The sequence below is a fragment of the Mastigoproctus giganteus genome, chromosome 8 (genome assembly GCF_048544385.1).
Source record: "Mastigoproctus giganteus isolate SK-2022 chromosome 8, ASM4854438v1, whole genome shotgun sequence".
Taxonomy (NCBI): Eukaryota; Metazoa; Arthropoda; class Arachnida; order Uropygi; family Thelyphonidae; genus Mastigoproctus; species Mastigoproctus giganteus.
Genome location: NC_143582.1, coordinates 196,979,817 through 196,995,129, shown reverse-complemented (window position 1 = coordinate 196,995,129; position 15,313 = coordinate 196,979,817). Strand labels below are relative to the sequence as shown.

The following is a 15,313-nucleotide window of genomic DNA, read 5'->3' as shown; positions in this document are numbered from 1 at the left end:
CTGGAATTGCAATAAATTACTTATTTTCATCTTACCTCGCGCGCGCTTATTTATTGCATGAATGCTTTTCTAATTATTATCCTCAATTTATTTTTCTCTTGCAGGTATCATCAATCAACCGTGTCCTGCGGAATCTGGCTTCTCAAAAAGAACAGGCCCAAGTTCAAGCGCAGGACGTGGTCTATGACAAACTGCGCATGCTCAATGGCCAAGGATGGCCTAGGCCAAACCCGTGGTATCCCGCGGGGACAACTTTTAGTGGTATCACGCCTAGCTATGTGGCACCAGTTAGTACCCCGACAATACCCGTAGAAAACTCCCAAATTCAGAAAAGGGGTGAGTTCTCAGTTTCTTATTTTAATGCTCTTAAGAGAAAGAGAGAGTGAAAGAGAGAGAGTTTTAATTTGTGGACAACAAAATATGTATTTGACGATGTAAGGGAATCTGGCTGATTTTTTTCCTGTGGGGAATTCCTTAAATTTTTGAACAATCCATATTCGACTGAAGAAGCAAACGACGCAATTACTGAGTTAATTACCGACATTCCCCAAGATCTGCCCCTCTGCTCCCCGAAAACATGTCTTCGGATTCCAGCGTATTTACAGACTGGGGATCACTTCCAACATCTTTTATAATGTATTGTGACCATATACAACAGATCAACCAAATTACATGTTGTTCCCGCAAGTATAACCAGAGATAATGCAATTGTATGGGTTTGCCAACTTTAAAAACATCCTGCACATATCCTGCCTGCTGATATTTAAAGTTGTACTGCATAGCAAGAGTTACCGCTGAAGAAGAAGGCTGAGCCTTTGAAAGCTACGGTTTTTATCGTTTTAATCTGTATATTTATACATTTTATTGATTGTAATGTAGCAGATTTTAATATTTTACATGTAGAGTTTATTGTAAAGTTAAATTTATTGTAGATGCGGGTTATTTTGACTTATTATAAATACAGTTATCAAAAGTTTAGTTTCCCTGGTGTTTTTATTTCTACTTCTACGCAAGGTTGGTGCAAAACACTAAAGTCACAGTATCCTGCACATATCTACCATAGTATCTTGTGTATGGCGGCACTTGAACATCAGTTTAAGTCTGCGATGAATACAGAACTCTGTAAAAGGCCAGAAATATGTGTGATGTTATGTTTGTGCAGTGTGTGTTGTTGTTGTGCTTTTTTTTACTTGAGTCTGGCCACTTTGCCACCAGGAAGGGCTGGAAAGCTTGTCCAGTGCCCGTCTACACACGAGGAGGTGGGCACAACTACACACATATCATAGAGTGTTGAGACTTAAGTGTCGAGGGTAGGGGGACTTCTGAAGCATAAGTTCAACTCCACCAAGTTCTCTTGTGAAGAATACAGTCACTGTAAATGAGATCTGTGTATGAGTGTGGGTTCCGTTGTAAGAGTTGTTGTGTAGGCCTCTTAGCTACCAGGAATCATTGGAAACCTGCTTCCCAGCTCTAACCCTTAACCTCTGGAATTGTACCTTTTCTACTGCACGTACAACCTTCAACAAAATAGGGCTAAAATCTTGTCCCCACTGGAGGAAGCGCTATAACAGTGGGTACTAATATTAAATCCTGTACCCTGAGTTTGGACAACTCAGGGTACGGGAAAAAAAAGAAAAATATATATATATATATATAAAATAAAAAAATAATAATGTAAAAATGTAATATAAAAAGGGATATTCTTTTTAATGAAATAGCAAAACCTTCGAAAAACTAAGATGCTCTTTGAATGGACCGGCTTTAATCCTATGACTGCTCAATACGATTAACGATTCTGGCCTGGTGATCGTGCCCCAGTGTAAACGAGACCTTTTTTATTTTTTATAACGTAGACGATGTAATTTTCTTACTCCACCATTTCATAAGTCCCTGACAACGTCACCATTTCTCGGCCGCCATATTCTTTCATCTCTGGCACTGTCCACTAATTCAGGTCTATTCGCTGTCTCATTCTGTCTATTCCGCGGCCAACGGCGTTATCAGCTCATAATGCGTCATTAACTTTGTTATCAACGTAGCGTTCTGAACTTACACACAAACACACACCACCGGAGTACAGACAGGGGATGAAAGAGACTATGAAATACTGTAGGAACAACTGAAAGATAAAAATTTTATGTCCCATCTCTGGCTGGTCTGTGGTGATGACCATTGGCATTGCTCACAACTGCTCACCGCACAGCTGAATTAAAAAAAAAAAGAAAGTAGACAACTTGTTGCTAGGCAACGGCCTTATTGTACGCTCTAATTCATCTATGACTGCCATAATGTGAACAATAAACTTTGGGACTTTCCAGATAAAAAAAAAAAGGAAAAAAATGGAAAAAAGGAAATGTAAGAAATAAGTCTTATCACAGCAAAGACATCATTGAACTTCCTCATCCCCCTCCTGCTGTGATGACACTTTTTTTCGCTTAGACATGTAATTACGTGACAGTCGGTGTTCTTTATGACTCGGACAGAGAAAAAGTGTATCAAGATTATTGGTTTCGGCAACGAAATGAAAGAGACAAAAAAATATAAGTCCGCATCTCGAAGAAGAAACAAAATTTGAACGCCAAGATTTTAGAAATTGGAAAAACAAACAAAAAGCTATCCACTCACAGTCACCTTTTTGAAGACAGCCATCGATAGACTGAAGAAAACACATTTTTTGTATTGAGAACAGTAATTGACTGCAAATATTTATACACTTCGGATTCGGAAGTCAGTAGGGATTCTTTGCAATTGACTTGGACTCAGACTTCGATAGTGAAAATATGAATTTGTTTCTTAATTACGCAGGTGATGATAACATACAAAAAAGCGAGGACGTTTGATGTAAAGGAAGAGGGAAACGTTTGATTTCAGCTTCGTATTCTGCTTCGGCATGAACTTAGAAACCAGGATCAAAAGAAAAAAAAAATTGCAAAGATCATCGCCAGATCTTAAACGAAAAACGAACATCCATTCAAAGAATGCGTGCCATCTCTTTATTCTCCTATTAAGCTTCTAAATACATTCGATACTACTCAAGTGTATTCTGTGATGGTTATAATACCAATGGTTGATGTACTCAATCAGTTCTCGCATTCGTTGAAAAGACATTGCCTTATTGCAATTTTGCCCCCAAGTTGTTTATGAAGATAGAGTGCTCAATAAAGGCAACACTCACTGGAGAAGTTAGTGTGAGATTAATTTACCGAGTAGAATTTAAATAAAAGGTCAAATAGATCTAAATCTTCATTACTAAATGCTATATGGGCCAATGTCGGAATCACAAAGGTGTTTGGAGATGCAACCACTGTACCATTTAACGTAACATCGAAAATTACGTTTCGTGTCACACAAAGGAACTATAATCCGTTCGGAGAAGCCAATTTTTACTTGTACAAATCACAGTTATTGAGACTTGCTATTAATTTCACCAGCGATAATACTGTCATCATAACGCAATGTGTTTATGATAGTTGAATTCGACTTTGTTGACAGCATGCGGAAATGGCCTCGCAGGATTTGTTTAAAATTGAATTGGTACAAAAGAGCCTAATAAAGCGTCTGTGCTCCGTAATTCTGGATATAATAACCTGTAGATGGTTAAACATTAGATCGTTAATAGACAGAAGGTGCCATCTCCTCTTCTTTTGAAACAAAGAGTTCAATAATCACATTAAAGCTCAAACTCTAATATCTGAAATCTCGTTCAATTTTCCTAGATCCATTAACATGAATCATTCCATCTTTTCTACTCCTGTAGCTTCTTAATGTCGCTGTCTTTTCCTTTGACTATGAACAACAGGATGTCCGAAAAGTCTTGAACCAAATAGATGTATTAATGACATGTTTCCTCATCGATGGATTAGGAGAAGAGGACCAGTGGGCACAAGATCACATGACCTTAACCGCTGGACTTGACTTTGCATTTTGGGCATTCCTGAAGGCTGTAAAAATCCGATATCTTCGTCATCTTGGTTCCAGACTTGTCTGACATAGATTTTACTATTGGTTTTCATTATTAAATCACGCCAACAGGAATATTTATGTTCCATTCCATATTTAACCTTCTATTATATTTCTAAATAAAGCGAGGAGGAATTATTATATAACAAAATTATATAATAATTATTATAAAATGAGTAATATTGTTATATAAATAAAAGTATGTAATAATTATATTATAAAATTTCATAAGAATGCATAGCGTAGGATAAATTGTCTCTCGTTGCATGATGGGAGCGGACACGTAGTTTTCGATCCCATCATGCAATTCGCCAGTATTATTCAGCTCATTTAACTTTTGAGCTCCTTCCACAGAAAGTAGTTCTACATTACAATGGAAACTGAGGACAACTGACCCGAAAAAGACAGCAGAAAAGTGTGAATTTTATATATAAGAAGTATATCGAGTTGCTACGAATAAAATTTGTCGATTAAATCATCTATATTTTATTTTACAATGAAATTGTTACATGAAAGATCCTGATTGGACAATTAAGATAAGCTCCGCCCTTGTTCCTCCAACAGTAAAAGTTTAATAGAAACGATATAATAGTAAAATAAATAAATGAACCATTTACATTCTGAAATAAGACCTAAAAGCTTCTTAGGAACTGAAAATCCGATGTTTTCTTATCGAGAAATATACGAACATCACTTTTATACATTTTTTTATTTATGAATATTAAAAAAAAAAAAAAAAAATCGGATTTTTATGCCAACGGACAGAGAAAATAAACGATTTACGCATTCAGATAGAATCTTATAAACTAAAGGAGTGTCCAATTAATAGCTTGTGTATAAAATTTCAAATCCTGTTAAAGGAGACTTCTATAGAATTCTACTTTATAATATAGTAGGGGTGGTCTGTTCTCACTTTGATCTTAGCCAAAAGGTCGAGAGCGATCCCTCTCTGAATATAACAGAATGATGGTCAATTTACCATGAGTTGCGTTGGTATTGTACTACTTTTAAAAGTTTGATTTATTAAAAAAAAAAAAAAAAAAAAATGGTTGAACTGAGTCTATAACACTCGCTAAATGGTAAGTTGGCTAGTAAGTTTCAATAGTGGTTCTATTTTTCAAATAAATGACACTTTGACCTTTGGGAGATGCATTCTTAGAAAGTAGCGCAATATCAAGGCAACTTGTGGTAAAATGAAATCCATTCGGCTACAGATAATTGCAATTACTAGGTAGTCACAGATGTGTTTAATTTCGGCAATTTTAAGAGCGAGTATAAGGTGTGTTTGAAGAAACTCGTTACAAAACTTGTTTGCAGATATCAAAACAGCATAAAAGTTTGCAGAAACTACTCTCTTTACTTGGTGTTTGGCATTGCCATCGAACTTTAAGGCTCGCTATTATGAGTGCAGGGTTGGCTCGTACTTATTGAAAAGCCTTGTATACGAACCGTGTCCAATTGCTGCTAGGGACTGTTGTTTACTTTGCCACTGTGCACCAAGTTCGGGCGTTAGAAATTCAATTTACGACCATGTCTTGCTCGCTGTTGCTACTCGTCTATACTGGCGAATAAATTAGGGTGAAATCAACTGTTGCACGATGACACAAAACTGGATCAGTTTCTTTTTTACGGAACTTCCAACAATCACTTTAAGCTGGCAGCGGGTTACGTGGAGAAAGACGTCATGGAAATCAGCGGGCGCATTCACGCGATCCCGGGCGCGCTAGTAGAGCCATTTTGTTTGCAGAGAGGACGAAGGATGAACGTGAATTCTTTAACTCGTGTCTCGTGTTTAACTGTTGTTTATCTTTCTCCTTATTTTCCGCCGCTACGCATCGAGTAATTGGCAGCTCGTGTCGCTACGTACGACCATTGTTGGGGCCCCGCTGATAAGGCCACGTTCTTCGAATTACAAAGAAAAACAGTCGATGTATGAATGACAACTGATTTGATAACGGCATTCGCAAATCTTTTGTGTTAAACTTTCTTTCGGGTGCATTTGTGTGCGAACCTATGTACAGAAGTGACTTGGTGATACGCCGGACTGGTTGAATTATATGGCGATATTATTACGGTTATGGCTTCGTTCTATCGCGCGCTGATCAATAGAAAGAGCTGTTATCGATACGCGAAGGAAGATCCTCGCGATAATTTCCCATTTCCACAATTATTTAAAATACTTTTACTGCGCCGATGGCATTAAGTTTGTGATCGCTCGGCTGATTCGCAAACACTCCAATTTACATTTCTTATTATTGTATTGTTGTGAGGACGAGAGTGTGTTTCGGTAAGTGGGCTGGTTCGAGGGTAGATCGAATAGCAAACGACGGCCTGTGTGGGTGTTGGTGGGTGGTGAGAGTGCGTAACAGGAATAGAGAAGCCAGAGGGATAGCACCCAAATGCTACTAACTGTTTTTAACTATCCAATCCTTGGATTGTGGATTGAGTGAATGCTAAAGTATGAGATGAAAAAAAAAGAATTATTACTGCAAGAAAGAGAGAGAGAGAGAGAGAGGGCGAGCACACAACGCAACCTCAGCAAATTCATGGCAGTCGACTCGATTGTGTATAACTTCGGATTCTTCTTCATATATTGCAATAGGACTGTTGTTATTTATTTATTTTGTGTGTATTTTCATGGTTATGTTTTGATATTTATTGCTTTTTGTTTTCGATGATTTCTTTTTTTTTTTTGGGAGGGGGAAGGCCTAAGTTTTCGGCCATGAAAGGGGCGGAATTGTATACAATTCCGCCCCTTTCATGGCCGAAATCATGGAATGAAAATCGTTTCACTGAATGACAGAGTGAGATTGCGCAAAGAGAGTGAAAGACAGAAAGTAAAAAAAAAAAGCTATTAGAGAAACAGAGGAGAGGTAGAAAAAGTGGGAGAACGGATAGAGGAGGAGGCGAGGAGACATAAAATGAGAAAGAAAACAATGATTGTGGGTTAAGGTTTCTGCCAAGAACGGGACAGAATTGTATACAAAGAGGGAATGAGAGAGAGAGATTGTACAAAGAGAGTGAAAGACAGAAAGAAAAAGGCTATTAGAGAAACAGAGGAAGTGAGGAGACAAAATGAGAAAGAAAGAAATGATTGTGGGGGAGGAAGAGAGAGAGAGAGAGAGAGAGAGAGAGAGAGAGAGAGAGAGAGAGAGAGACAGCGAACAAGCAGAACGAGAGAAAGAGAGAAGAAGAGATGGAACTAAACGAGAGAGAGATAGATGACAGACAAATGAATAGACAGGATGAGAAGTATACAGAAAGAGGGAAAGAAAGGGAGAGTAGGAGAGATGGAACGGAAACAAGAGCGAAAGAGAGAAACTCGAATAAGAAGAGAGACAGAAAAAGCGGGAGAACGGATATAGAAACTGAGGAGACCCGGAGCGACAAAGAAATAGAAAAAAATGATTATAGAGAGAAAGAAAGAGAATGAAAGACAGACGCAGAAAGATACATAGATAGAAATGAACAGCCAGAACTAAAGGGATAAAGATGGAAAGAAAGAGGGGGGAGGAGAGGTAGAGCGAAAACGAGAAGAGGGATCGAATGAGAGGAGAGAGAGAGAGAGAGAGAGAGAGAGAGAGAGAGAGAGAGAGAGAGAGAGAGAGAGAGAGAATGGCTAGAGAAACTGAGAGATACAGAGCGAGAAAGAAACAGAAACAAATGATTTTATAAAGAGAGACAGGCAGACAGACAGGTACATACGAACAAACGAATAGGCAGAAAGAGAGAGAGAGAGAGATATAAAGAAAGAGGGGAAAGAAAGGGAGAGTAGGAGAAATGGAATGAAAACAAAATCGAGAGAGAGAGAGAGACAAAAAAGCAAGAGAACCGCTATGGAAACTGAAAAGACACAGAGTCAGAAAGAAATAGAAAAAACAAATGATTATATAGAGAAAGAAAGAGAGGGAGAGACAGAACAATCAAGACACAGACAGAACTAAAGGGAGAAAGATGGAAAGAAAGAGAGATCGAACGAGACGAGAGAGAGGGAATGGCTAGAGAAACTGAAGAGACAGAGAGTGAGAAAGAAATAGAAACAAATGATTATAGAAAGACAGAGAGAGCACAACATAGAATTAAAAGATAAATACAAATTAGTAGAAGGTTAAAAGGAACAAAAGACAGAAGGAGAGAGAAACAGCGGGTGCGTGTAGAAAGAATAAAAGAGAAGGAAGAAGAAAGAAGTCATAAAGGAATAATAGAAAAAGAATGGTGTGAAAGATAAAAGTAAAAGAGATACTGAGAGATGAAATGCAAACGGAGAGAGAGGGACTGACAGAATAAGAAAAGAGTGAAATGAGGGGTGGGGGTTTCTCTTCCAATCGAACCCGTTTTTGTTTTCTTTTCTTCCCATTTTAAATTCACATCTTTCGCAGTAAATTTTCCGTTGAAAAGAAAAGGTGGCACGCGAGAAAAAGGAAGACGAACCAACCATTAGCGCAATAACAACGGAGGAGGAGGAGGAGGAGAAAACAAGAGGAAAAAGCGACGAAATGAAGGGCGAGTGAATATTACGATAAAGGACTCGGAGAAATCTTTTTTATTTTCATCGGCGAAGTTTCTTCCTCCGTTAGCCTATCTGCGGAACATTAATGTCAAATTATCTTGTCACAGTCGCCATACTGCGGCCAAATGAGGGGGATGTGTTCAGGCATTATTCGTCCGGGGACCGGCTATCTGTGCAGCGGCAGCGACCGACTCTTCCCTTATCTCAACATGGACGACATTCGCCTTTCGTTCGCTGTTCCTGTCACCGCCCGCCTATCTCATTTCGGGGACGCAAGCCAACGTACGTGCAGATTGTGGGGAAGGGGGAGGACAGGGGGAAAATACCCACTCTAAAGGCGGGCGTTGCCTAACGTGGTCTCCGCCCACTGAAGCGGAAGACGCCGATAACACAACGCGACCGGTCGTGCTTCAAGCTCGCTCAACACACACACACACACACACACACGGAAAGAGAGAGAGAGAGAGAAGAGGAGAGAAAGAGAGAGACGTGTGTTGCTCGCATCCCAGCACCCACTGAGTGAGAGCGACGCTTCGAGCTTACCTTACGAGATGGGATGGACAGGAAATTTAGTATGATGGAGCGTTCCCTCCCCCCTTCCCCCCCGCGTATCAGCGCGTTCTTTTCTTCCGCCGGCCGATCGGTCTATTTAGAGTGCACGATTCGTCGTTCGTCGTTGCGAAAAGCCTTCATCTTCGTGGGCCGTCTTCCGTATGCGACGTGCGGAGAGTTGGGAGGGGGGGGTTGCCACCGAGATGGGAGGGATGCGTTCGAGAAAGTGATGGATTCTTTAAAACTACGCACCGCTGAAACGCTAGCAATGGCGACATTTTCACGGCGCGTTTCCAGTCCCCATTTTGTCAGAAGAAAAGTTGGAAGAAATCAAAAAAAAAGTGCACAGAAATTGACGGCTCACATTTACTCCCTATCTTTCTCTCTTTCTACTCCTATCTCCCTCTTTCTGTCTCTCTCTCTTTTTTACGTTTTTACCGAAGAGACGAACGTCTTGCCATTAAATTGTTTGGCCGGGTTCTATAAAGGGAGGATATTAAAGCGATTCCCCGACCGATAAGACACCCCTTAGAGACGGTTGATGTATTTTTTTCATTTCCTATCATCAACCCAAATGGGTGCGATACACAAATAACACTGCATAAACAGTTGATAAAAAAAGCAGCATTTTCGAAACCATTAACCTTTTTTTCTTTTTTTATTATTTTTTTTTATTTCTTGAAGATGGTTCTTCGCAGAAAAGCGATGGCCAAAAATGTCAGGAAAGGACTCGTTATTCTCAAAACTTTGCGCATTCCAGAAAATAATGCATTTATTTGCAAGCAAGAATAATTTCTCTTTCGTGGTAATATTCTTCGAGTTTAGAAAGTTTAAAATAATCCCATCTTACATTATTTTGAATTATTATTAAAGAATACCATTTTTAATTTTAATTCAAACCTTTTGTATTTTATTTAATCTATTGGCTATAAGTAGATGGAACTAAGATCAATTCTGAATATTTTATCTTTTCGTTGTTAACTGTAAATCATTAAAGTATTTTTATGATAATTATTTAAAATTTGGAGTTATTAAAAAATTGGCAGGTGGCGCTAAGAGCGATTCTGAATTTTTGACTATAAATAATTAAAGTATTTTTCTGATAATTATTTAAAATTTGGAGTTATTAAAAAATTGGTAGGTGGCGCTAAGAGCGATTCTGGATATTTTATCTTTTCGGTTTTTGACTAAATAATTAAAGTATTTTTCTGATAATTATTTAAAACGTGGAGTTATTAAAAATTTGGTAGATGGCGCTAAGAGCAGTTCTGATTATCTTATCTTTTCGTTAACTGTAAATAATTAAAGTATTTTCTAATAATTATTTAAAATGTGGAGTTATTAAAAAATTGGTAGGTGGCGCTAAGAGCGATTCTGGATATTTTATTTTTTCAGATTTTAACTGTAAATAAAGTATTCTTCTGAAAATTATTTATAATTTGTAGTTAGTTTTACTACTTAAAAATATTGTGAAATTCTTTTTTTCTTTTCTTTTTTTTTCTGGTTGTTATGATGACAAGAACAGAAAAAGCAATAATCAGTATTAAAATTACAAATTAATGAAAAAATGGGGCTTTATTAAAGGCATATTTGTATTATTTGCATTCCATTTTTCTATTTGCGCTTTTTTCGTAACCGAATATATTTTTATATTTACCAATAAATATCAAAATATAAAGTAACTACAAAATATTTACGAGTAATCGTTATAATTCATATACAGTTGAGTTAAAACCAATCTGAAATAGTCAAATACAACAGGGTTGGAACACATGAAACCAAAAATAGCCATAAACACAAGCCAGATACAGCAAAGAAAAACTTTCTTTTTCGTTCACTTAGTGTGAATATTTTCACCACAATAAATTCTCGGTGTGTAGTAACCTTTAATGAATATTCATTAATATGTAAATTTATATTTGTTGGATCTACGCTCCTTCAAGGAGGCATACTCCTAGATGATTACCAGAATGTTTTATCTGTGTTAATGCCTCTTCGAGATTTTAGAGACAGTTCAATTTTTCCCACTGTCTCTGAAATCCCGAAGACATTTTAGAGACTGCGCATTTTAGCTTCTTCTTCTGACCTCAAGTTCGGACAACAATTGCCGCAGGCAGAGGTCAACCACGGACCGTAGAAATAGCTCCCTAATGGCCGTCGGGGACATTGATTACCGTTGGCTAAGGGTAAGTGTCTCCGCCTTGAAGTGTTCTTCGATTGCTTACGACTTAAGGGTTCAGTAAATGGGGGAGGACTGCCACCGTTATGGACTCTGCTTTTGGAGTTGCGGACTAAGAGTCAGACAAGTGTTCCGTACATCTGGACTTCAACGTTTTATCCCACGGGGGAAAGGTTAAAAGCGAATCGGAAGAGAGAGAAAAAAAAAGGAGGAAATAGCTGCACATAGAAAACGCCAGTTAGCCAGTCGGTTTTCGGATTGATTTCCAATGGTTGACGGGGGAAAGAGAGAGGGGGTTTCAGTGGTGGAAATGGGATTTGAAATACTTTGTTAAACGGAGCGGTGCTTGCACGCGCTGATAGCACTCCTTCGTTTCCGCTTTCTTCATCTCCAACCGCTATTGAACGACTTGAGAAGAAAATGACATGAACTGTCAATAAGATGATCGAATTGCACGGAAAGATGGTGTTCATTCGAGAGGGGGAGAGAGAGAGAGAGAGATTAAATATTAGTGTTTCATGATTTCCCTGTTGATGCTCTACCCGATGTACAGTCGTGGTCACAAAAGACTCTCCTACGTGCGCATTACCTGCAAATAATGCAGAAAAATGTCCCTATTTAAGAGATACAATCTCTGTCTCTTAAATAGGGAAGTGCTGTTTCAATAGTGCGATACCGAGGTGACTCGTTGAGACCGGGGAATTTTTGCCATTTGAGGGACCAAGTAACATTAGATAAAATACTTTAGTAACTGTCAAATTCTCAAGAAGCTGTCACCTTATATACATTAAAATTGTGACCTTTTTTTAATCTGTAGAAGGAAGTGTTACGGAGGCCTCTACCCCTAGTGACCAGAGTGCAAGCGGAGAAGAAGACAACAGCGCTCGACTTCGTTTGAAAAGGAAATTACAAAGGAATAGGACTTCTTTTACTCCTGAACAAATTGAAGCTTTAGAAAAGGGTAAGAATCCGTTATGGTTTAAGTCTTTACAATGAAGTTTTTTCTTCAAACAGAGACAGTATTTTTTGTTATCGTCAGTGTACGTCTATATGAAATCCTTAAGAGTCCTTGCGTTGTTTATTTTTCAGAGTTCGAGAGGACACACTATCCGGACGTGTTTGCTAGAGAAAGGTTAGCAGCTAAGATAGACTTACCGGAAGCTCGAATACAGGTAAGATTTAGATAGATAAAGAAAGAAAGAGAAAATCGTGCGTTCTACTCTTTAATATTTAAAATTTTAAGGCAATTCTTGTCCTGACTTTTGCTGGGTTTTGCAAACATATTCTTAAATATCCAGACAGTTAATTTAACGTTGTCCTCCGATTTTCTCTTCTAGGTGTGGTTCTCCAACCGACGAGCGAAGTGGCGGAGGGAGGAGAAGCTGCGAAACCAGCGACGGGCGGCCGAGCAAGCGGCAGTAGCGGCAGCGGCGAACACGTCGCCCGGGCGCTTGCCTCTGAACTCTGGATTTCCCAATTCTCTTTACCCTACCATAGGGCAACCGATTGCCAGCATGGCCGAAACGTACAGGTAGGTAGAGGGTCTGTAGTCCCTAAATTAATGAGTCCGTGGTGTTATTTGTATGTGTGTGTGGATGGTGAGGCATACGAGGGATGATCAGAAAAAGGAGACACCACTTATTAGAGTAGATTATCGATATCAATAAAAATCCATTAGCAGTCACCATGAATTTGAACTTTACGTATTTTGTAAACCCCACCATTTTCCTTATTTTCAAATTTCTTTCTATTTGTTGTTATTTTTGCAGCAACCTTCCTACTATGCCCAGTTATTCGAATAACATGGCTCCCAGTTCGTGCCTCCAGCAACAGGCTTCATCCTATTCTTGTATGCTACCACCAGGAACCGCAAGAGGTTATGACCCTTTGGCTTTAAGCAACTACAGTCGTCCGCCGTGTCCGTCTGCCCAGCCACATGTGATGCAACCCGTCAGCACCCAATTTTCAGCCGTGAACAATGGAGGTGCAGCATCTACCGGTAGGTGGCGATCCTATCTGTCATTAAAAGGTTCGTCCATTGATAAGTGATGTATCTATAACAAGTTACGAAAATTCCTTTATTAAATCTTATTTTTATTGCTTTTTTTCCACCTATATTTGTTCTTCGAGATGGACAAAAGCATTGAGAAAGAATGCGTGAAGGAAATACGAATCGAGCGCATGATCCATGAGCTTAACAATGGTTTAGAAGATTCTTGCAACGAAATCCATATCTGGATTTTATGGGAAAGATGCGCTTCTGGATTGCTAAGGGATCATTTAATATCCCTGAGGGCTTTTGTCGCTATTTAACAAAAGAATCCAACAAGTGGTGGACGATAAACAACTCAGATACAATGACCAGGACTTTTGCTAATCTGGCAAGCTAAGGTCTTTGCATAACTGGGACAAAATGGCAAAATTAAAGAGAAAGGATAAGGGGACAAAATTGTGCGAATGGCAAAATTTAAGGGTGGACGAGGAACAAAATTCATAAGGAAGGGACACAGTTTTGCGAATGACAAAATTTAAGAGTGGACGAAGGACAAATTTTATAAGGATAATGGGACAAAATTATGGGAATGTTAAATTTTAAAAATGGATGAGAGACAAAATTTATAAGGACAAGGGGACAAAATTGTGCAAATGATAAGATTTAAGAGTGGACGACGGACAAAATTTATAAACAGGGACAAAATTATGGGAACATTAAAGTTTAAGAGTGGATGAGAGACAAAATTTATAAGGATAAGGGGACAAAATTTATGAGAAATTTTGACATGACAAAAACTATGAGTAAGGATAAAAGGATAAATTTTGTGAAGATCAAAAATTACTATAGAAAGATAAAATGCATTATTTAACACCCACAGAAATAAACTCAGCTGAAAATAAATTTGGAGATGAACCAGTTGTAGCTACTGATGTTTCTGTGCAGCATAAAATTGCTATTTTTGAACAATATTTCGGATGGGATACAGAGATTTTCAGTATTCCAAATAATTGGGAACAAAAACATAAAATAATTCTAAACTTAGGCGATTATACTCTCAAAATGTTAGAACTTCTATTTATGTAGAAAATATTGTACAAAATATTGTACAAATAATCTTTGTCCAATGTACTGATGATGTTTGTTTTTCAGGATTAATTTCGCCAGGAGTGTCTGTTCCTGTACAAGTTCCGGGTCAAGCAAATGACCTCAACATGGCTTCCAATTACTGGACACGCCTTCAGTGACAATGACCATAACGGGAGTTCGGTGAACGTCCCCTCAAATGCCATTCCCTCAGAGCCTTGTGAAAATTACGAACGAGTGTAGAAACAAAATTTAAATACGTCGCCTGGTCTCCCTAATATAAGAACTGAAGATGGACTTTTCATTCACTGTTAGTTCCTTGCTGCTGGACTTTGCGAGGATCACGAACGACCCATAATGACTTCGGGAAAAAAAGAAAAAAAAAACAAAGACTGTTATCGCACCAATGGAGGGATGGACAATAATTTCCTCTTGTATTTAAGGATCATTGGAAAACAGTAGCGTCCACTAATGAGGATAAAAACTCTTCATATATGAAGTCTAATTTGTTGGAATAAATGCTTGGCCTGTGGCACGCACATGCGTGTGTATGTGTGTATGTATGTGTGTGCGTGTGTATGTGTGCGTGTGTGTGTGCGCACAGTTGTGCCGTAGAGTAAATTTGTGTTTAATAGATGTGCTTCTGTCCATCAAACTGTAAGCGACAAGGTTCGCTATGCGAGATCAATGTCGTGAGAAACACAGAAAACTTATATAAACGGTGTACAAATAGCTGGTATTTTAATAAGCAGATAAGCTCTTTGGATTTGCTTGTTACTCCATTATTTGATTTATTTATCTATCATGATTTAATTCGTATCAAATTGTTGAAAAGTGGATAGACTTTGAAAATCTTGACTCCACTATAGTGGGATACCTTCCTCACTTTACAATATTGATTTATTCGATCATTTCGAGCCCAAAGAACAAATTTTAACTCGAACTCTGTGCAGATATTCCAGTAGCGATTGAAACAATCACGTTCTGAAAGATTCTGAAGAATTATTAACCACAAAAGACAGAAATCATAAAG

At 38.4% G+C, this 15,313-nt stretch overlaps 1 protein-coding gene across 1 annotated transcript in view; it reads left to right on the top strand.

Moving 5' to 3' along the window:
• The window catches only part of LOC150082149 (paired box protein Pax-6-like), a 53,982-nt gene extending 39,309 nt beyond the window's left edge, over positions 1 to 14,673 (top strand). The window contains exons 4-9 of the mRNA XM_090380437.1: positions 105 to 336; positions 12,019 to 12,162; positions 12,291 to 12,373; positions 12,539 to 12,732; positions 12,971 to 13,230; positions 14,347 to 14,673. Coding sequence (XP_090236563.1) covers positions 105 to 336; positions 12,019 to 12,162; positions 12,291 to 12,373; positions 12,539 to 12,732; positions 12,971 to 13,230; positions 14,347 to 14,441 — 1,008 coding nt within the window. The 3' untranslated portion in view covers positions 14,442 to 14,673. The remainder of the gene's footprint in view (positions 1 to 104; positions 337 to 12,018; positions 12,163 to 12,290; positions 12,374 to 12,538; positions 12,733 to 12,970; positions 13,231 to 14,346) is intronic.
• Positions 14,674 to 15,313: the final 640 nt, after the last annotated feature.